At 31.9% G+C, this 24,171-nt stretch overlaps 1 protein-coding gene across 5 annotated transcripts in view; it reads right to left on the bottom strand.

Annotated features, from left to right (window-relative positions):
- raskol (Ras GTPase-activating protein raskol) overlaps positions 1-24,171 on the bottom strand; it is a 136,662-nt gene that overhangs the window by 76,902 nt on the left and 35,589 nt on the right. For 3 of the 5 annotated variants that reach the window (XM_085192562.1, XM_085192559.1, XM_085192558.1), the window contains 3 exons: positions 16,736-16,857; positions 13,005-13,034; positions 5,699-5,879 (listed from right to left, as the gene is read on the bottom strand). In XM_085192562.1, the coding sequence (XP_085048688.1) occupies positions 5,699-5,879; positions 13,005-13,034; positions 16,736-16,857 (333 nt within the window). The remainder of the gene's footprint in view (positions 1-5,698; positions 5,880-13,004; positions 13,035-16,735; positions 16,858-24,171) is intronic. The other 2 variants (XM_085192564.1, XM_085192560.1) reach the window with 1 other exon arrangement.

Genomic DNA, 24,171 nt, shown 5'->3' with positions numbered 1-24,171 from the left:
TATCACTTTCTATTCTGTGCACTCAATCCATAATTTCCTTTGAATGCATGACGGTAATGTCAACATAATGGAACTATTGCAGAGTTATTTAAACTGCTCGTTCATATATTACATCTCATGTTTTCTACGATAAAATGTATTTTCAGCTTCACGCTGTATCCCGCACACAACAGATTAGACAGAGGGAACCTCGTGTCGTGGGAACTGTCTGCCGAATTCTGGAGGCATTGCGTGTTGAATGGCAGACCACAACGACACGATTTGCCTCGACACGAGAGCGAAGCAATGGAAATATGAACGTAAATAAATATTCCACTTCCTCGAGTGGGGATCGAATCCACAACCGTCGCGTTACAGTCGTAAGCCTCAAAAATGCATTTAAAAATGTATTTTATTTATATTTAAATCGAAAATATATTATAAAAACCGTAAAACTGTCTCGTAGTTGCAGTAAAACCATTATTTTAACCTTATTTATATTAGTTATAATATCCTGAACAGCTGATTGTTGAAAGCTCACACACAAACACAACACTCGATTCACTCAAAAACAACGCACTGCGGAAAACTTTTTACGTGAAAAGTAATGCGTGCGAAAAAAACGAAAAAAAAACCGCAATTTTTGAATTTCGAACTCCGATATGCCGATGTGTGGCGGGTCGGAAGCGACATAACGCACTGGCGCGAACGCCACGCTTCGCGCCGGCCTCGGCCGTCAGTAGGGGCGTCAAATGCAACTTATTGTCGAGAGTAATTTTCCGCTTATTAAAAATGTATGTGCCGATTGTGAGGGACGTGGATATTATATATTCGGGTAGTCTGTGCCTGATCGATTATAAAATTAAAATCACGGAAATTATTTTTTTATATATTTTACGATTGTTTTTCAGTTTCAGTTACTCATTACTTTTTTATATTGATTTTTTTTTTCAGCTTCACAGTGTATCTCGCATGTAGCAGGGTAGGCAGAGAGCCTAATGTTAAGACACTTTTTGCCGAAGTAAGAAGAAATGAAAAATTAAATATTTATTTTTTCAAGTGGTAATCGAACCCACGACCTGTCGTTTACAGCCACAAGCTGGCCTAATTCTATATTAGAAAATTATAAAAAGAATAATTTATCTGTGCTTCTTAGCATGTTTTAATTTTAAAAGCCATTAGATTTGGCAACCCTGAATGCATTAGCTGAGACAATAGACAGTAGCAGCGACGATGCGACAGTGCAGTCACCGACTGATATAAGGATAGTAGGCTCATATACTACTGACTGACTCATGTAAATACATAGATAGATAAACAAAAATACTTTTTTTATATATATATTGACATAAATGAAAGTAATGGCCCTGATATTGAAAGATATATGTACCTTTATTTTTTACGAATGTCTTAAAATGTAATATTTTATTATTATTTCAATATTTAACATTGGACGTTTAAGTTCGATATTGGAAACCAATAATTGGAAATTTTATATTAATTATAGCACTTGTACAAGGCATGCTATTAAGCTATAATGAATGTTACATTTCAAAAATCAATATTAAAAACGAAATGTATATAAATCTTTTGGAGAGGGCTATTTTAAATGTCACTATAAAAAAGTTTTCATTTCAATTACAATATGGCGGACTATCGAAGTATGTAAGCAAAATATTTGTACATATAATTTGTTTGCTAATGTTTCATGATGACAGTTTTTTTTTTTTTTTCAGTTCCTTTCAATGTCTTTCCTGTTTTATTATAAAAAATAATAATACTATAAGAAACGAGGTGGGTTTAAGTTATTTTGAAATCCTTCAACCAAGCAGTTGCCATAACAAAACTGTGATTGGATTAATTACTTATTATTACGCTAAGGAGGTATCTTAATTTTCCTTATAGAATCCTTTTAAGGAAATAACAAGTAAAATATAAATAATTTATTTATAAAAGAAGATATTTATGTCTTATATGTCTCGTTCTGAAAATAAATTGGCTCTACTGTAAAATTCACGTAATTAAATTGATTTTTACATAGATGACACACTAGTAGTAATGCTTTTGCTTTTGTGTAACGTCATTTATTTTTCCAATTTACTAATTAATAACTGTTACAAAAATAGAACAGAAAATATAAAATACACAACAATTTATATTTTATTAAATTTACAACACTGAAATTTATTAAAGTACTGACATTTGAATAAATAAAATCAAATCAGCCTCCCGCACACAGAAGGGAAGGCAGAGGAAACCTAGTGTTAAGATACTGTGTTCCCCACTTTCTGTCGAATTTTGGAGGCATTACGTGAATAAATGTAACTTAATAGATAAAGGTAAAGTAATTTGGTGAAGTAATACAAAAACAAAGATTGAATATGCTTGTCAACGTACTCATATTGGAACACTAACAAACCGAGCGTGACAAATATTTTTCGAAACGATTCTTTAAAACCACATCGCCATATGAATGGTTAACCACAAGGAAAATTTTGCTTTTCTAAAATAACCTTTATAACTTAGAACATACAGTCCACAAAACACGAACAGTCCTGGACTTTTGGATTTGTTATACATTATCATTCAAGTCGGCTAATGTTCATAGGAATCGTGTTAGCTGCTTGAACGTAAGCGGTTCTACAAATCCATGATATTCTCATTTGACGAAATGACAAATTAAACTTATTTTAGGTCAAATATAATTGTCATTAATTATAATATCCTTTCATAAAACACAAAAGACGATATCTCTTTGCTTTGTTCTTCGCTCTACTTTTCCGTGTGTGAATGTGATTTAATTAGTTCGTTCATGAAAAAATTAATAACTTATTCATATTATATTCACAGAAAATATCCATAATTAAGCACTCACAATAAAGCAGTTATTTTAAAAATAATATAAATTTCAAAGAATGGATCTCTCTTAAAAGTGATGTTTTCGTTTATAATTATTGCAATATTTTCCAGTAATTTATTGTTATAAGAGAATTAAATTGAATTATCCTTAGCATTCACTCCAACAATGATTCTATCTTAAGAATTTCAAAAATATGACAAAACGGTAGAAACGACAAATTTAACTCGTAACTAATTTAGAATTTCGGTTTGGTCGCACTAGCAGCATCCTCTGTTTGTGAGACGTCAATGGAATCCGTATTTTCTCACTATCTTAATATTGACTGAACAAACCAATATTTTATTTTGGAAGCAAATTTTTCTACAATAACATACTTATATTTAATGTAATTTTTATCCGTTTTTTTTTGCAATATCAAAACAAGTAAAAATCAAGTTTAATTTATCAAAATCTATTCACTAAATTTAAAAAACCTTAAAAATAATTTAAATTAATGACCTATATCTATTGTGTATGTAATTATACAGTCTTAATAGATACAAGAGGGAATGAATGTCACGCTGTCCGTATGATCGGGACCCGAGGGAGCAATGTCAATTATAAACGACTACGAGTGGCCCTAATTGCTCGTTTTACTTTAAAGGAAGGGCCTAGCCATCCGACAGTGAAAAAGTATTTCCAACTGACTGCACAGTTCAGGGTACTTTAGTTTTTATTCTACTACTTAAGCGAATAGGTATAATCGATATAATACAATACATTTTTTAGCTTTTCTGTATCCCGCACGCAGAGGGGTAGGTAAAGCGAAGAGTGTTAACAGTTAAAACTCTCCGTTCTCCTTTTTTCGCCGAAATTTGAAGGCATTGCCTCGTCGCCAAGAAATGAATATACTCGTATGTATGTATTATATATTTAATTTCCTCGGTTGGGAATTGATCCTACAGCCTTCCGCGTTTACAGTCACACTGTGTGTCCCTGCACCACGGCGACCTCAAATACATCTAATAATAAATTAAAAGTATTAAAAAAAAAGTTACTATGAATTGTAAAATTAATATTTTAACTAATAAAATATTAAATTTCGTTCCATATTTTTATATATATATGTAAATATTATTTAATATTAGCAATCAAATAGTACACGGCAAAAGGAGAAATCAAGGCATTTATCGTCTTAACCTTTAGAAAGAATTAATAGGGCAACCTTTTAATTCAGAAATATAATGTCACGTGATATTTCCAAAATAATAACCACCGTCGACGGATGTAAAATCTTTCTTAGCTACTACAAATATTTTTTAACTATCTCTATAGCATTCTACATATCAACAAATGTATTTAATTAACATTAGAGAATCAAAATTATATTAAAAGTAAGGGGGCCAGTCGCGGCGCAAAGGATGCGACAGGTTATGGGTTCGATTCCCACTCGACGACATATTTTAACGACGACATATTTAATATTTTCATTTCTTCGGTCTGGTGTCGAATCAAAACGCGGCGTTAAGTAGCACCACTCAACGCGATGCCCCAGAAATTAACGGAAAATGAGGAACAGAGTTGCTTAGCGCTAAGTTCCCTCTGCCTACCTTGAAGTGTGCGGGATACAACGTGAAAAAAGTATTAAAAGTAAACGTATTAAAGAATAACGAGAGAAACAAAAACATAATCTCAAAAGTAAAATAAAAACAGCGACAAATATGCAGTTGGTGCGTAAAATGCGCTGTAATCGATTGGTGCCGGATGGGTGCGCGCGCGTCACTGTGTCTATCAATCGGAATAGGGTTGTCCCACTTTATTATACAAATGTATATATAATATAATGAAGTGAAGCGAAATTAAATATATTTTCAATTTCAATGAGACAATTGCGAAGTTGAGGAGTACCTACTCGAAAAATGAATCATGAAGTGTTTGGTAATAATAGCAGACTTGAACCATACACTTATGAATATATACATAATTAACTTAAATTACAAATAAGTTATTGATAAATTTTTAACTTTTAAATGTCTTTGAACGATGTGTGAAACGTGAGTAATGGGATTTTCTGTTTTGTGTCGCTAATTTATTACAGGATAGGTAGAGACAAAACGCTCTGGTAACGGGGTAAAGCACGGCGTTCAGCTCCGTCACTTAACACGCACTGCCTTGAGATTTCAGTGGAGAGTAGGAAGCGGAGTGTCTGAACTGTCTAGATTCCATCTGCCTATCCTGGTACATGCGGGATACTGGTGAGCTATAAAAATAGGTAGAGAGAACTTATAAGAGTGCTCCGTTTATACATACTTAGTTGTTTTACAATTACTATTCGCACAAAATATAAGTTTTATACGCGTATCATATTTGGTTAATTATTCATATAAATCCAAAACAACTGGATATAATTGGCCTCATATGACTTTTTATTTGACATTTAAAGTTACCAAAGTTGAAGTAATATAGTATTAAGGTAATTGCGCTTATATTGAAAATAAAATTCCATATTTTTTGATACTAAAAACAAAATCTGTTGAATGCTTTAAATTTAAATTATTTTAACAAGAAACATATAAAGACATCTAGTGTGAAATAATATTGGCAGGAAATATAATGTACGATAAAGCTACATAGATGGCGCTCGATTTAACATTAAGCTATTCCACACTAGATGGCGGTTCTAAAATATTTTCTATTTCAGTCTCTATTCTGCACATAACAAAGTATTAAGAGAGAACATAGTGTCAAGACACTCCACTCTTAATTTAAGACACTGCGTGATGAATGTCTTCCTCATCAGAGAGGAATCATAAGCATATAACACATAAATCAGAAGGAAAATTAAACATTATTATATATATTTTACAAAAAAAAACTTACCATGTGAAGGCAATGCACGTAGCGACACAGCATCCTCTTCAATGTCATCTTCTGCTTCTTCTTCAGTGATGGAAGGCGGCGCGGCCCAGCACCGTAACCGAACACCGTTTCCAGCGTTACTACCGCCATCTATCCTCACTCGCGGCAAACTTCGCGTTGCATATTCTCCGTTGCTATTCGCCTATCAAAAAAAACAATATTAGTATTTTGACATGGTCGTATGAAGAGGGGGGGCATGGGCCACCCCTGGGATGACCCAGAATAGACTGGTGGCCACTCCGGAAATTTGATTAACAAATAAATTGCCCTGAAAACTTAAAAAAAACGTTTAAGTATATGAATATAAAATATACGTTTAAAGTTAACTTCCATGTAATTATAATATAAAAAAACATGACTATCTTAAAATTACCAATATCGAACTTTGCTTTGGTTGTTCAAAAGTTTATGACCACACCACGTCCAATAATCGAATAAAAATATAATAATACAAATATCCGTATCTATAGACAGATGTACATTATTTAACCGTATCGACAGTTTTGGTTATGTCTATAAATGGGTCGTGTAAAATTTTTCAAACGATGATAAGGCACAGCTGTAACGCGAACAAATAGGTGTTGCTGTTTTTTAGTTTCCGTCTTATTTACAATATTTATTCATATATCTAAAAACGGAATTAATCTAATTTAAGCAGATTTTATAAGAAAAATATTATAAACATCAACATACTAGCGAACCCAGCAAGAATCAAACCCATAAAATAAATATCATAATGCAAGCTCTACCTACGAAGCCACTATGGTATTTTAAAACAAAAATTCCATTAAATTTATATATATAAACTTTCTATTTATTCTGCACCACCTACTATTTAGAGTGTTGAGTTCTGCCACTCAACACGCAATGCCTCCAGAATTCGGTAGAAAGTGGGGAACGGAGTGTCTTAACACTAGCATCCCTCTGCCTACCTTGCTGTGTGCGGGATACAGCGTGAAGCTGAAAAAAAAATCTACTATTTAACATTATTTAGTTTATAATATTTTCGATTTCACTATAGCCTACTCAGCAATAGGATCAGATAACTGAAGCTTGACGCAGTCAGTTATCCGATACATCTCTTGCCTTATATTAATAACGTTTTATAATTGATGCCATTTTATTCCCACGTCCTTCTATCTCCTTTCTAATATGCCCTGAATCACTATCGACGTAATGTTTCAAGTGAATGAATGTTATCTCATCAAATCTAGTTTAAAAGATAGTATCAATAACGTTATGTTTATTTATGTAAATAACACTGTTTACTCAGTTTTGATTTGATTTCTTTCTATAATTTATAATAGTATTATAAAACTCAGATATTTTCAAATAAAAAAAATGTGTTGAATAGTCCATAGATGTCACGGTTAATATCTTTCAGGTAACCCTGAGGTCAAAGTTACCTCGGGCACACAAATGGGTCTTTAGTTATTTTCAATAGAACACGAGTGTGAAACCACAGGTAAAAGCTAGTTATATATATTATAGATATTTCCTATTTCCCAATTGGGCTTAGTATTGAAAGAATAGACTGATACTAATTTAGTTTGCCTGTAGGTACTTCATTTTTTTTTTTTACAAATCCTGTAAAATCAAAGAGTTACATTTAAAAATTACGTGAAAGTATTAATATTAAAATATTAAGAATATTTTTAAATAAATTCTTAGTTAATAATATAAATTCTAAAATACAATTCAAAATTACTCTGTCGCTTTATACAATCTTATTTTATAATAGAAATTATTGCAGAACAAGATTTAGATATAAAAGTATTAAGTGGTACGCAAAAGTACTAAACAGCTGAACTGGCCCCCATGGAAACGACTTCCGGAGGTCGGTCAAGAATGTTTGTATTGACTAAATAAAAGATTGTGTTGACCAACTCAGACCTATCGAAGGCTACTTGTGTGGATATTGGGCAACTTTCCTATAACACCGTAAATAGAATGGGTAATTGGGTATAAGTTAAGGTTAGAAAGAAATACACAAATCAAAACTTCTTTCAAAGTTCTATAGAAGTACTTATATAAGGAAATATAAATATATTTTTTAAATAAAAATAAATAAGCCAGCTCAGGGTAGGCAGAGGTAACGTTGACTGACGTAACTCAAAGCCGCGCTTTCCCTCGAGTGAGATTCGAATCCACAACCAGTCGGATACAAGTATATAAGGAAATACTACACAAATATTTTTTCAATTTACACTGTGTTATTTAGTGTGTAATAAGACTTTAAAGCACATGCAACTAGTACTAAAACATAAACACAAGCGGGTTAAGGGAATGACGCCATAAAATAAATTCTAACGAATCTGACCCAATTATAAATGTTTCGTAGAACGCTTGTATGGAAGCGAAGATAAGTAAACAGTAAATTTAGTGTTGCCATCTACTGGAACACTTCAATTTTATTAATATTTTTAATATATAACATTTTTTTTGTTAGCTATATATAAATCAAAATGGTTACCTAGCTATATTTTTTTAATATATCTAATTAGGAATAAGTAAATTAATGTTACAAGTTCATTAATAGATTAATCTAATATTTATGGTTGTGAATAACAACAACATATACAAAAATAACTTTGAAATGCATTTTATATCTATATGAATATTTAATTATTTTGATACATATATACATAATACTATACATTATTTAACATAATAAAATAATTACAAATGAAAAAAATCTGTTATAAACTGGCAACACTACCGCACTTATTATTAGAATGCTATTAATAGGTCCATGAAAACAACAAGACGCCAGACATAATGGACTCCTTTTCAAGTTATTACATCTTACGAGGTTAATTATTTTAAACGGTCAACCATGTTATGGATTGTCTTTACTAAAAGGGAAGTCAAAAATAAATAAAAGTCTCGTCTGCTTTAATCTAAGTAAGTTAATGGAAGTTCTTACATATTATATTCTTTGTTTATTTTTACCAAATAAATAGATCAAAGTTTCTCGATTGAATGGCTTAATTTTTTTAGCCTGTAACGTACCTAAATATATCCCTATATTAGCAGATTTATGTCTTCGCCCTATAAATACAGATATATTTCTTTAATAGAAAGAAGTAGTAGAAGTAAAGAAGAATTTAGCGAAGTGTCCATATTATATATCAATTATAGAGCCATAATATGGAAATATTTAAAAAAAAAGTCAAATACGCTTACAATAATATGGGACATTAATACATGTATTACTCATATAAAAATGGCGCCCAAAGCTTAGTTTTTAGTATGATGTCATTGTTTGTTTTAACTGATTCTGAAGAAATTGAGGTCACAAAGTGGCTACATTATAGGAGAATCATCTTACCATGTTATTTCACATGTGCTTCAAATTTTAGTGGAACTCAGTCGAACATAACTCATTCCATTTAGTTAAGATATTTGTTCTATTTATTTATTTAATATATACCTCGCATATACATAAAAGGCAGAGGGAACCTAATGTTCCGTCTTAATGTGTGTTGTTGAGGGAACCTAATTTTGAACACCTCGTTCGAGTTTTTGAGGCATTGCGTGTTGAGTGGCGGAACTCGTCACTGCGCTTTTCTTTGTTACCAGTACGAAATACAAATATTAATTAATAATAACTCATTGCCCCGAGTGGAAATCAAATCTACAACCGTCGAGTTTACAGTCACGTGATTCTACCACCGCGCCATGACGGCCTCAAGTTATTTATTCTACAAGTAAAATATATAAATATATTACATATATTAGAGCAAGTAAGAAAATATGATAAGAATAAAATATTGAATTCTTACTTACTAAATACGAACGGTCAAAACGATAAACTTCATACAGCGAAGTAATTGCCTATTGCATTCATAGGAAATGATTTGATCGATATCTTTTAATATGTTCCTTAATTAAATTGGTACTAATAGTATTTTGTTTTGTATTTGTTTTGCTTTAGCTTCCTACATTCATAAAAACAATTAGGTAGGTTTTTGTTTAAATATTAAGATTGATATTTAGACGATAACTATATTTTTACTCTGTTCAGTCTGCTCATCATTTTTTTTTTTAATTTGTATCTATTTCAATTAAAAAAAAAAAGATTATACATATATCTACTGTATTTTATATTTAACAAACTTGACGAAGAGAACTCTTCATTTAGGACTACGGAATGCCTCTAGAATTCAGCGGAAAGTGGGCAACGGTGTCTTAATGGGAACGGAGTTTCTTAACACTAGGTTCCCAGGTTCCCTCTGAAGCTAAAAATTTAAAAAAATAAGCTTTACCCTTCGTCCGATTGAATTAAATTCATATTCATTAATAAGCAGCAGCTGCATAAAGTGACATACACTGCGCTTCCTAATTAATGAACAATAACTACATGAATAGTAGTAAAACATTTCAAAGGGTCAATTTACGTTTACTTTACAGTTTTTACCTTTTTTGAAAAATAAAAATACGAGAGCTCAAAATGTGTTATGTGTCTTATATTGACACATTTACGTAGATTTTTTTTATCCCGCACATAGCATGGTAGGTAGAGCAAAGCTAAGCTAAAAACCTAGTATTAAGATCCTTCCGTTTACCACTTTCCGCCTTTTCTGGAGGCTTTACATGTTGAGTGGCGGAACTTAACGCCGCGCTTTGCCTCGTTACAAGTAATGAAAATATTATATTGTCTCATTTCCTCAAGTGGAAACCAAACCCACAACTTATCGCGTTTACACTCGCTCGCAGATGCCACTACGCCACGACTGGCCTCTATTTACTTACATGTGTTATAATTTAAAGTTCTGCCACTCAACACATAATGTCTCCAAAATTCGGCAGAAAATGACAAAAGATTTCCTCTGCCTACCCTGTTGTATGTGGGATACAGCGTGGACATAGTAAACCTATAAAAATAAAATTTTAGAAAACAACTTCCAATAAAATATTTATTGCATTCATTTTATAAATATAAGGGTCATTAAAATAAACATAAATTAAATATTAACAGATTATAAAAAGACTTTAGTTGAAGTTCACCGACTCGAAGTCATGAGTCAGGCCCATTTGCCTTAAATGTACTCGCAAGTCGCAAAGCTAATAATAAATCGTTTTCACACATATGGTTCTGTCCCCAATGTTATTTCCATTAAAACACACTGTGTACCAAATTAATATACGGCTTAAAATATTAAGTTATAAATGTCGTGTAAAATTAACTCTATTTCTTTTATTAAATAAGAATTTACAAAAGAAGGAGAAGGAGAGAAGTTCACAGTTTATAATTCAAGAAGAAATAATAAGTTGAGGCCAATTCGAGGTCATGAATAAATATTTATTAATATTTTTATTTCTTCGCTCTGGTACCAAGGCAAAAGCGGTGCGTTGAGTGCCGCCACTGAACTGACAATGCCTCGTAAATTCGACGGAAGGTGGGAGACGGAGTGTCTCAACACTAGGTTCTCTCTGCCTACCCTGCTATATACGGGATACAGCGTGAAGCTGATAAAATAGTATTTTTTATAATATTTATGATTCAAAGTCACCAATCTTTCAAAACAAAATGGTATGGTATAGGTTAAAAGTCACGCAAACATTGTTTAAGCTTGAAGCTAAATAAAAGCACACCATGTGGCGTACATGTTGATAACTCACAATGAGATTTGCAAGATGTTTCTTCAAACCAAGATTTAAGGAGTACCGTTATAGAAAAATAAAAAATGTTTTTATTATTTTTTTACCATTTCATTTGAGCAGAAAAATAGAGAGCTTCGTAATGTCTGATAAATCTCAAATACCTATATAAAAATAACCTTATGGCGCAGGGGCACAAGCGTGTGACAGTAAACCTGACAGGTTGTGGTTTCGATCCCCACTGGAGTGTATTGTAATATAGGAAATTGAAAGAGGAGAGTGGAGTGCCTTAACACTAGACTCCCTTTCCCTACCCTGCTACATGCGGGATACACACAAAACTAAAGAAATATGTGGAAAAACTTCTAAAAATAAGTATGCAAATCAGTATTAAATAATCTTATGGAACCCAGCCAACAAGTCCCTTCCTTTCTTAGCACCTAAATATTCAATCGATCTATCTATTGTTTATCTATTTGCGTAACGTAGTTAACTTACACGTATTAAAATGTTACTTTATATTCGAGAAAACACAAAAATATTTTATTTAACATGATAAAATAGCAAATAGATATATATTTAAGAAAATAATTTATTTCGCAATTATTAGCAAATGTACAAATAGATTTGGGTCATATAAAAACAAAAATTTAGATTTTAACTATAACCACATTTGCCGAACGTATCGTATACTTACGCATACGGCATATGGCAAGTGACATCAGTGCGTTTCCTTTTAGGACGCGCAACATTTCCAAGAATCTGGATAAGTGCCGACAGTGAATGCCTAAACTAACTGTCTGTACTGGTAATAACTTGTTCTGTCATTTTAAGTTACTTCCAAATCAAAGTTTACAAATATTTTATTGAGTCTAAAAGTATTACTTTGTAATAGAACCAAACGGAAATGTACATATGTTGTTTTAAATCATTATTTTAATTTAATTTATTATTCACGGTGTATCCCGCAAGATAGAAAAAAAAAAAAAAAAAAAAAAAATATTAAATATTTAAATTCCTTGAATCGGAATTGAACCCACAACCTGTCGCGTACACAACCATACGCTTGGGCTCCTGCGCCACGACTGGCCTCTAAAATTATATTTCTTCATTAAAATAAATCTAACGATATCTCTAAGAGTAGATTTTTATGTAATATAAAATACTATAATTATAAGCTGTAGCATATATTCCATAAGGGAAAAGCTTAGCTTAAGCTTTTACAATCACATGTCATACTTAAATTACAACTTTAAGTTGCGTAATACCATCTTCCAAAATGCAATATCTCACGAACAATGGCTGTATGGTAAACAGATTTTGTAACTATGTTAAAATTATTTATTACTCGTATAGCAGGGACAGGTGGACACGAGTAAAGAAGTTTACCTTCGAGATACTGATATAAAGGTAAAAATATTTAAATAAAACAAGCTAATATGTTAAAGAAATAAACACAAATTGGTATATTAAGTAATAAAACGACAGGAAAAATGAGGATGCATATTAAAATTATTGACGTACAATATTTACATAATAATATTCCAGTAATAGAAAAGGAAAAAATTATTATTTACTTCATGGGTTTTGTTTGTTTAAGTTAATATAATCTAATTCTAGTTAAATAAAACGAAAACTACAAGCAGGTCACAAGTTTTCTTACCTTATAATCCAAATAGAAGCCCGGAAATGACTGTAGGAAGCATGTAAAAGAAAGCTTACATGTGTTATCCTATTCAAAGTAGGTTAAATATAAAGTAACTTGTTACATAACTCCATATATCACCTCAATTATACAATTGAGGCCAGTCGTGGCACAGGTACAAGTGAATGTAAACGCGACTGGTTGCGGGTTCGATTTCCACTTTAGGAAATTAAATATTTTATTTATATATATAATTTATATTTTCATTTGTTCGCTCTGGTGTGGAGGCAAATCGCCAACACGGAAAGCCTCCAGAATTCCGCGGAAAAATTGGGAACGGAGTGTCTTAACACTAGGTTCCCTCTGCCTACTCAAAACGGTTTTAAAGTATTTTCAATACAATAAATGAAATAAGAAGTAGATTTTATCACATTGTTCACCTTTCAAAGCTCACGGTCACTGTGGTACATTGGCCATGAGTTTAAAAATATTGCCTTAAAACTATATAATACGGAGCTTTTGTATATAATATTTATAGTAGGTAATTACATATTAATATTTATATATTATTTTTTGAAAACATCTTTGTATTGTACTTTTAATTATTAAATCCACATTTATATATATTTTCATATAAATTACTAGACATAATAAATAATTATCATTTTCAAAATTTTGGATATATTTACTTAGAAAATATGTTGACCTATCTAATTTATGTGCCAAGACTCTTAGTAAGACCTCGTTTTCCCTAACACTTCCAATATCCATTAAAAGATATCACTCATTCTATCTATGGACATTAAGATAAGTTAATATGTAAATAGTGGACTGGTTTATAGTCCGTTGGTCCAAAGGGAATTGAAATCAAAAACAATATGTAGGTGCCTAGTTAGAACCTAAAGATGCCCTGAATGAATGAATGAATGAATTCTTATTTAACAATAAATTATTATCAAGATAATTAAATTTATGAATTGTTCTTATATATATTTAGTTCTTTTAAGTTCTTTTAATAAAAAAAAACAAGAAAAAAATTAAATACTAACATAAACGTATTACATTCACAGGCAATATTCCTCCAATAGGGCGGTTAACTTTGATTTATGCAGAAAACCGGAGTACGCCTACGTCGCGAGCGTCTGTTTATTCTTCGAGAAATGTTCAAAAGTGCTTAGTACATACTAAAATTATTTTAAAAAGAAATATAGACATGCAAATAAACTTTGAAATAACAAAATTAATAAATTTCCTATCAATTTCCAATACAATAGGTTAGCAAGTTACGTCATTTTCGTGTCATTGTCATTATTATAATATTGTTTTTTGTAATAAGATAAATACAAAACAGTATATGATTGGAATAATAAAGTTTTTATATGGTTTTAAAATAATTTAATCGATTATCATTTCCAAAATTGAAAATAAAAAACAGGTCTTTATAGGGAAGTGACGAGTCCCAAACAAGAATTTTTACACAATATCCACGAAGTTGACAAACTACTAGTAGCAGTACGAAATCAACAGACTTTAAGCAATCTATACTAATATAATAAAGCGGAGAAGTTTGTTTGTTTGTTTGTTTGTTTGAACGCTAAGATCTGTGGATCTACTGGTCCGATTTACATTGTTTTTGTTTTGTATGAAAGCTGCATTCTTCAGAAGTGCTATAGGCTATATAATATTACATTACACATATAAACTAATATATTTTAAAGTACTTTCTAATTTGACATGAAATTTATTCTGCCATGTTAATAACAACCGTCGCGTCGCTACGCAACCGTTACCGCGACATTTTGATATTCATCCTTATGAAAATAAATATAATAGTCACTTTTAGCATTTCATCTAGATTGAAATTATAGTTTACTGTATAACATTCTAATAAATAATTAAGGAGATGTCACTGATTCCAAATGACCTAGCCTTCGGGCGGCATAGTATGACCGACGCGAACGGGCAGATGAAGTTGATGGTTTTATAAATTTTCATACATTTTCGAACTTTATTTGCTGTTATATTTAATTTAAAATACACTTTGGTTCTCTTCTTATTTTATGTGATATTGCTGGCAAAAAGTATCCTTTTAGGTGCGGGTTATAGGTATTTTTTCTTATATTAAGAATATTCTTTAGTTACTTTCACTTCTTATGTTGGTTTTCAATTTCTCAGATATTTTTTCTTATAATATGTCTCTACTTATTATTCTTTTTATTATTTAAGCTTATATTTTCTGACTAATTCTATTGAAAACTGAAAATAATATATTTAATAAATATTCTTATAGTTTAAGCAGGCGTAGCCGCGTCCGGGTCCACTAGTACTTTATATAAATAAAGATATTAAAACGTAAGGGTAACAAAAAAACAAAATTTTAACATTTCTATCCACAATCACTATTTTTAAGTAAATGTGGAGAGATCCAAACTGACATAACAAATCACCGTACATTTATTCCAATTATTGTAATGATGATAACTAGAATGTAGGCACAAAATACTACGTAATAAAAAAAACTCACTTATGGTATTATAGAATTTTTTATATGTATATTTAATTTTTTTTTCTCTAATTGCATCGAAATGCATTTTTTAATAATAATTGATTTTTTAAAACGTTTTAAATTGAAAATAAACACAGCATCAAACTTAAAATTTTATGAAAGTTCGCAACAAGCGACAATCGAGAGTATCTATCGAGAGAAAAAAGGTTAAAATTACCTAAAAGACCAGGAAAGCGCAACCGTTGGTCCAGTATAACTTTAAAATTTATAGACAAAAACAAATAATAATGTCTGCTCAATATTCAATGTTCCGTGCGATGCGTTGGCCGTTTTGAAAGGTCTCGTCAAACTAATGGCCAATAACCATCAACATTTGTGACATAGGATCAGCATAATTGATAATTGCGAATGTAATAGGTTCATATGAATAAGTCGTGGTGCAGGGGAACAAGTGTGTGACTAAACGCGAGAGGTTATAGGTTCGATTCCCATTCGAGAAAATTAAATATTTAATATTTTCCTCGTTCTGGTACAGAGGCAAAGCGCTGCTCAATTAAGTTAACAAGCAATGCCTTTTTATATTGTATTTATTATTACATATACTTGTATGTATTTTGAAAATTGATATTTTATTTGAATTTTTTTTTTTTGCACTCCTACACATTTTGTTCTCACATGACAGGTTTGCTGGAAGAAAATGCTTTTTAGCGTTAAGCCCGCCTATTGTACATTTTTTATTTTATTTTGTGCAATAAGGAATTTAAAAAAAAATGCCTCCAGAATTTAATGGGGAACGGAAGTGTCTAAATGGGAACTGATTATCTAAAAACTAGGTTCCCAAGTTCCTCTTGCCTGTTCTGTACGGGGTACAGCGTGAAGCTATAAAAGACTGTTTCAAATCACGAGTCCTACATTTATGAATCGTACGAAACAGTTGTAGCAAATTTATCACGCTCTATTGATGTCAGATTTAATTACCGGCATGTCCGGTTTTTGTGCGATCGGTTACAAAATATGCAATATCTGCGTAATTGAAACTGGCATAAAACTATTTCCACGTAAGAAAGAAAAAAAAAGAAAAAAAATTGATATTTTACGTTCATTCATAAAATAATTAAATAACGTTTGTATATTGGACGGTTCCCAATAGGCGTGAATCCAAATCACGTTCATTTTTTTTTCTAAATAAGTAAGGTTTGTACATAGTATGAGATACTTTTATAGTTAATATAGATATACTTACAGCCAACTCCTCGCTGGTATACGCCGTGAGGGTCCGCCGGTCCTGTTGCAGGACGCAGTAGAACGGCTCCCAGGAACATGGAGGCACGCCGACCGTGCCACTAACAGCGCTAGTCACTGCATCTAGAACAAATACAAATTACATTACTTTCAAATCCTATAAATAAAGTATGTTCTACATATATTTTCTAGCGTCACGCTGTATCACGGTAGGTTAAGGGAACCTAGTGTTAAGACACTCTGATTCCCATTTTCCGCCCAATTATGAAAGCATTACGTATTGAGAGCTCTTTAGCGAGAGAGAAAGAAATGGAAATATGAAATATTTCATTTCCTCGAGTAAGAATTGAATCGAATCCACAACCAGTCCCGTCTACTCTTTGTGCCCCTACGGCACGACTAGTGTCATATATTAGTAATTTATGCAAGTATTAAACTACTTTGGTTTTACTATAATTATAGAACGTTGCAATTTATATGTATTTATATGTATGTCATGAAAGTTAATATATATTTAATGATGCTTGCATACATACTTCATTATATTTGGTATAATATAAACAGTTAAACTATCGCAGGTTACTCATACGCGCCGTTTTATTAACATTACTAGAGCCTATATAGGGGGATAATTGAATAGTTGTTAAGTCTAATCGACTTAACCTATTTTCTTACATAATTTAATTGCATTTATAGCTAAGTAAGAGACAGGTGTTCTACTGTAATGACCATGTTTTTGTACGGTGCTAATATGACATATTGAGATTATATTAATCTATTTTTTTTATTGACTTCCTTATATAAAACCTTAAAGTTTATATTTCGTAAAATAATTTGTATTTTTTGTTATAATTAGAAAATAAGAATTAGAAATTTTAATAGAAAAATATCTCATTACTTCATTCTCCATAAGATCCATACATAAATGAATGAACCTACATAAATAAAGTATAAAAAAATCCTACATGGAATTAAAAGTAATATAATAAATTACTTTTCATTAATATAATACTTTTATTACATTATTTTTTATGATTTTTTTTCCCGCACAAGCAGGATAGGCAGAGAGAATCTTGTGCCAAGACACTCCGTTGCCTATTTTCCGACGTATCCAGGATTATTTTAGTAATTGCTATTATCTAATAATCTATTTCCATTAACAGGGTTCTTGTATTAGGTTTGTTACGTATATTACTAAGTAATATTCTGGCTTTGGGTCAAGTCGCGACGTCTCAGTCCTCTCACCTTCTATATAAGGAGAACAATGATTGGTACCAATTCTTTGGAATGTATAATTTATACATAATTCATATATTGCACGCATAATATGTAACTTTATGTATATATAGTTAGACCAGTCAAAGCAGTTAAGATATGTATGTGGAATGTCCATATTACATTGTAAAGTTCGAAGTTCCTTCGTAAAATTATATAAAATACCAGAGACGGTGGGTGGGTTTTTCGCTGGTTTAGTTTTTTTTTGTTTTCTGCCACACGCTTTATCCTCCATGTACCTAGCAGGGTAGGTGAACCTAATTTTAAGAAGTAAGTCAAGTAAGTCTGCTCCCCCACTTTCCAAAGAATTTTGGAGGCATTGCGTGTTGAGTGTCACCAGAACGCAAGAATGAACATATTAAATACTTCACTTCCTCGAATGGGTATCAAACCTACAACCAGTAGCATTTACAGTTACACCACACAGTTACCTGCGCCACGACTGGCCTCAACATTAGAGGTCTTATTACAAATATTTATTTTATAAGCTGTCAACACTACACTCGTAGTTATTTAAGCCCAGTTACGGTCACCGGAACCTCAAGGCAAACGCAAAAACCACTGACTCTATACGATTCGATTGCGGCGGTGTAAGTCAATAGGATATTGGTAACGAATTCCACAACAAAATGAATATTCGATTGTTTTGTAATAGATTCCAGTATTTTAAATTATTAACGGTGTAATAGTAGTAGTAGAGAGCGTCGTGGCGCAGCGGCACAAGGGTGTAACTGTAACGCGAAGGTTGTAGGTTCGACCCCCAATCGAGGAAGTGGAATATTTATTTACGTTTATATTTCCATTTCTTCGCTCTAGTGTCGAGGTAAAGCGCGGCGTTGAGTTCTGCCACTCAATACGCAATGCCTCCAAAATTCGGCAAAAATTTCGCAACGTAGTGTCTTAACACTAGATTCCCTCTGCCCTGCTGTGTGCGGGATATAGCGTGAAGCTGTTTTTTTAATAGTATCTAGTAATTACAAACACTAATAGTTAAAATCTCCTGAAACCTAAGTACTAATCATATTAATTTAACTGCTATTTAATAGTTCAGTTTAGTTCTTTAATTATGGTGTATCGAGCGTGCCAGTTGAGCACAAAATCTTACTAACTTGACATTAGAAATGTTCTGGAAATGAAATATACGGTTAGTGCAAGTTAAGTAATGGAGCAAAATTATTAAATATTTCGTATTTCATAGTTACTGAAACTACAAGATATACATAGTTATAATAAACATCCATTACATTTCAAATTAAAAATAATAATTAATTGTAACCATTATAATGAGATAATATTTTTATTTAGTCTTTGAACAATCGAAAAAAAACATTAATTAATTACCCGCAGAACAGGTATTAAGTGAAATATAACTAAAACTTTTACATTTACATCATCAAATTCAAAAATAAAAATTACCTACTACTGTCAGTAGTAAAACTATTATTAAGCATGTTGTAAAAAATCACTCAACGTGCAATGTTTCGAAAATTGGGCGAAATAAAGGGAAAGGAGAGTCCTAACACTAACTTCCCTCTGCCTACCCTTCTAAATTCTACCTAACACAATTATTCATATTCATAGTCTTACTGAAACAAAGAGTTGGAGTGACAATTGAAACACTTATTTAGCTAATAAACATCATTGATGCGTCCCAGTACGCGCTAACATGGATTAATGCGTTCCATTTAATCTATTAAGTTGTGACTCAAGTACTATCAGCATAAAAGATAAAAGTTAACTGTAAAATAAAATAAAACATTTTTATTTTTAGATGTAAATTTTTATTTTTAGATGTAAATAAACAAAATAACAACGATCATATTCAAAGTCAAAGTACAGTTGAGGAGAAAATATTGTTTTGTTTTTGATAAATAAACTATTTTTTTTACGCTGACCCTACATAAAATTAAGACAACGCAACGGATACGTAAATTTAGAACTGCAATTGTTTAAGTTATATTTGCATATTACTATTGTTATTTAATGAATGCCTTCTTCGATCAACTATTTAATGTATAATTGATTGAAGAATGTCTCAGATATTATTAATAGCAATTAAGTGTGGTTGTTTAAAATTAACGAGTTTGACAGACGGACAAACGGACAACAAACAAAGTTAATTTATCTTTTGTGGTATAGAACCCCAAAAAATAAATTAACAGTAAATAGTCAATTAATTAAAAAATATAAACATATTTGCATCACAGTTCATTCAAAAGAGATTTTAAAATTAAAAGTTTTTAAAATAAACACATCTTTTGTACAAGTATTTATTATCTTTAGTGCATTAAACACACATTGAATAGCTTCGAAGATTTGCGTTCATTATGCTTTACGGTCTTACGAGTACTTTATGCCAAGTTATAACAAAAATAATCTTCTTTTAGTTTCAACTTTTTTCTTTTCTTTTCTTTGCCGCTTGAATAGATACAGCCAGAAGACACTCATATTTTATTAGACAACTCCTCCACCAGGCTTAGAGTTCGCAAACAAGAAATACTCGTTCCAACTTACAAATGCTGGCGGTCATGGTGCCGGTGATAACGCTTGCAAGTTCAAACTCAAATTCAATAAGCTATACGTTGATACCTAAAGTCCTCACTAAAACAACAGTCGCTGTAACCGGTTTCACATGTTATATAAGCCAATTCCTCTAATGACTTAGAAACATTGGCTGTAGATCCAGTCGTGGTGCAGAGGCACAAAGTGTGACTGTAAACGCCACTGGTTGTGGGTTCGATCCTCACTCCAGGAAATGAAATATTTATTTAAATGTATATTACCACTTCTTCGTTCTGGTATCGACAAAACTGCAGCATCGAGTTACACCACTCAACACGCAAAGCCTCTAGAATTCTCCAGAAGTGGGAAATCTTAACACTAGGTTCCCTCTGTCTATCCTGTTGCGAAGCGAAGCTGTTTTTAAAATTGACTATAATGGTTGGAATCGAGTCATATGAACGAGTATTACTCGTCTCAAGTTATAATAACCCAGCGACGTAGCGGATGCAGTGCCGGGATGTGATAGGTTAAAGACGCCGCCACTTGTGATGCGCATCAAAATCAAATTCAATCAGCTTTATATACCTAGAATGATGGAATGCCTGGCATCTTTATGAATGCGTCGAATATAATCGCTTCTAAGCTGAAGCTATGTCTGCTTGCCATTTTTGTTTTCGAACTTGAGGTTAATGCTGTTATTCCTACTGGCTTTTACAGCGACACCGGGTGGGTAGGGTAGATGGTACTCTGTCCTTGAATCATCATGTGAGGATACCCACGGCCTTAAGGGCGGCAGTCGAATGGACTAGGAATTCCACTTGCCATCGCTCTTTAAATATTTATATGTATACATGTATTATATCCACAGCTGCACTGCAATTACACATTGCTATGTTGACATTTACAATGATATGGTGTTGATAATGACTATTACATTCGCCGTATTCTTGGTTGCTTAGGTATGAATGTATTTTTTTCTATACTAATATAAGAAAGTATTTGTTTGTTTGTTTAAACGCTTATATCTCTGGAACTATTGGTTGAATTTACTTTTTTTTTATGAAAACTACATTCCTCAGGATTAGTCCACTATAGGCTATATAACATTAAGGCTTAATTAATAATAAGTAGTAAAATAATAAGAAGCCGCGAATGGGCCACTAGTATTTCATAAAATGTATTTCTTATGCTTGCTTAGACACCATAAGACCGCAACAGTTTATTTTTTAAAAGAAAAGGGCAGCCTATTCTAGAAAAAAATAAGTTCACTGTATCCAGCACGTTCCCTAGACTGGGGAACTAAAGGTCATCCGTAGACGTCGAACAAAGGCTGTCTTTACCTATGCGCATAGCCTATATATAGGCAGAAAAACGATCTGACATTTAACACTTTAGCTAATATAGTTTTTCTTATGGAGAATATTAAAAGTTAAATTGTTTGCTGCAATTACTCATAACATTTATATTAACAATGTCCGTTAACAAATGACAGGGTTTGAATTACAAATAATTATATTTTAAATAACTATAAAAAAGGCCGTTGTGGGGCAGTGGTACGTGTGGCAGGTGGTAGTGTAGGGGTGGCGTTGAGTTCCCCAACTCAACACACAATCCCCCAAAAAATTACCAAAAAGTGAGGAGTGTCTTAACACTAAGTTTCCTCTTTCTACCCTGCTATATGTGAAAAATATAACATATTTTATATATTGCAACAGATTAACAAGTAAATTATAGGTATCAATATGCAACATATAATGATATTGAACTAGATCAGTTAACTCGTGAGAATATAACCGTTGCAGCGCGTGGTCAGAATAGATTGAAGCAATTACTTTATTTAAATACATAACGTCTCTTGTAACTCTAACTCTTTCTTTCACGAGAACAATATGCATGACGTGTACGCAGGCTTCCTGTGGTCTGATTGCTGTGCCTGTGTGGGCGGTAATATTCATATTAGTTACTGACGCCTCCGAACCTGGAAGTTCAAATTACTTCATATCTTTCCAGTGTGGATTGACTGACAGAGCGTGAGAAGTCCAGGTCGTTTCTGGTTTCTTTATTTATTTAATCTGTGTAAAGTAAAATGCCAAAAACAATTACGATAGCTATTAATATTATAAAAAGTTTGTAATGTTAATTTTATTTTTTTAAGTATTTTTTTTTCAGCTTATCCCTGTACCTCGCATAAACATAGCAGGTAGAAGGGACGTAGTGTTAAGACACTTCATTCCCTACCGTTCGCCAAATTTTCGAGGCTTTGCGTAGTGTTGTTGAGTGATGAAAATAAATGAAAATGTTAATACGTAAAATAATATACTTCATTCCCACGAGTGGTGATCGAACCCACAACCGTCACGACCCTCACACTTGACCGAACGGCCTCATAAAAATATTTTGACAATTCTAAATTCTTAGAGATATATTGTCTAACTTAAATTACCAGTCATAAATTTAAACGTGTCATCGACGTGGTATTCCGTGCTTCGAATATAAATACCAAACTTAATGGAGATAGATTCCCTTTGATAGCTTGGAGCTTTAGTGGAATAATGCCACATTTAACATATTGTATTCTGGCAACGTCTCTAATATATACATATGGAGGTCAAAAAATGTACGTATGTCCATTCAAGCTTATTTCCTTACAAGTTTAAATGTCAGTAGATGTTTAACGTTTATGTACGGTGTTTATGAATAACGTAATCGGTAGTAAAGATAGTTTTAAAAGGCATTTTTGTATATTTAAAAGCATATTTTTATACAATTATACCCGAATTACATTATATTAAAGATTTTCTATTATTTGCCTCTAGAATAATAACAAAAGAATAAAGAAGAAAGAAAGAATAATAATAAAGAAAGTAATAAGAAATTATTTTACCATTTAAATAGCTTTATTTAAATTCCTAACTCGAATATTCAAGATTGCAAAATTGTTATGTAATTTTTATACTAACTTTATTTTAACTTTTATATCTTAAACCAGAAAAAAAATAACTAAGTAAAAGTTACATGGTATGTTACGAAATATCTCATTAAATTGACCATACAATAAATAAAACAGATTGTTACTTATAAAATAAAAATAATGATACCTACATTAGATCCGCATGCCTTACTGTAATAAGTTCCACAAATTAGATTTTAAATGTACTTGTCATCTAAATTCACTTAAGAGTTCGTATGTGGTCCATTTGGTATTTAATAGTTAAATTATATACTGTGGCTTATTCCAGGGGCCTAAGGGTGTAACTACAAAGGCGACAGGTTGTGGGTTCGATATTGTGAAATATTTTATATTCTCTTTCACGCAACATGCAATGCTTCCACAATTCGGTGGAAAGTGGAGAACTGAGATGTCTTTATGGGAACGGAGTGTCTCAACACTGGGTTCACAGGTTCCCTCTGACTACCCCACTATATGAAGGATACAGTGCGAAGCCAAACAAAAGATAAACAAATAGGTAATGTTTGTTCGGATAGTTATCCAATGTTAAGTAAATAGCGTATAATTAAATATACAGTTTCGCAATATTACTTTTTCTCATCGATCCGCATCACGAAACAAATAAATATTTAACGAAAGTTTATATTATGAATCATCATTTGAATAAAAGTAAATAGGACGTATCAAAACGTCAATCTTACACAATTTAA

Source organism: Heliconius melpomene, chromosome 11 (genome assembly GCF_056956725.1).
Source record: "Heliconius melpomene rosina isolate 202511_hmr_F chromosome 11, ASM5695672v1, whole genome shotgun sequence".
Lineage (NCBI taxonomy): Eukaryota > Metazoa > Arthropoda > Insecta > Lepidoptera > Nymphalidae > Heliconius > Heliconius melpomene.
Note: the sequence above shows the minus strand (reverse complement) of the source record. Positions and strands in the feature narration are given on the sequence as shown.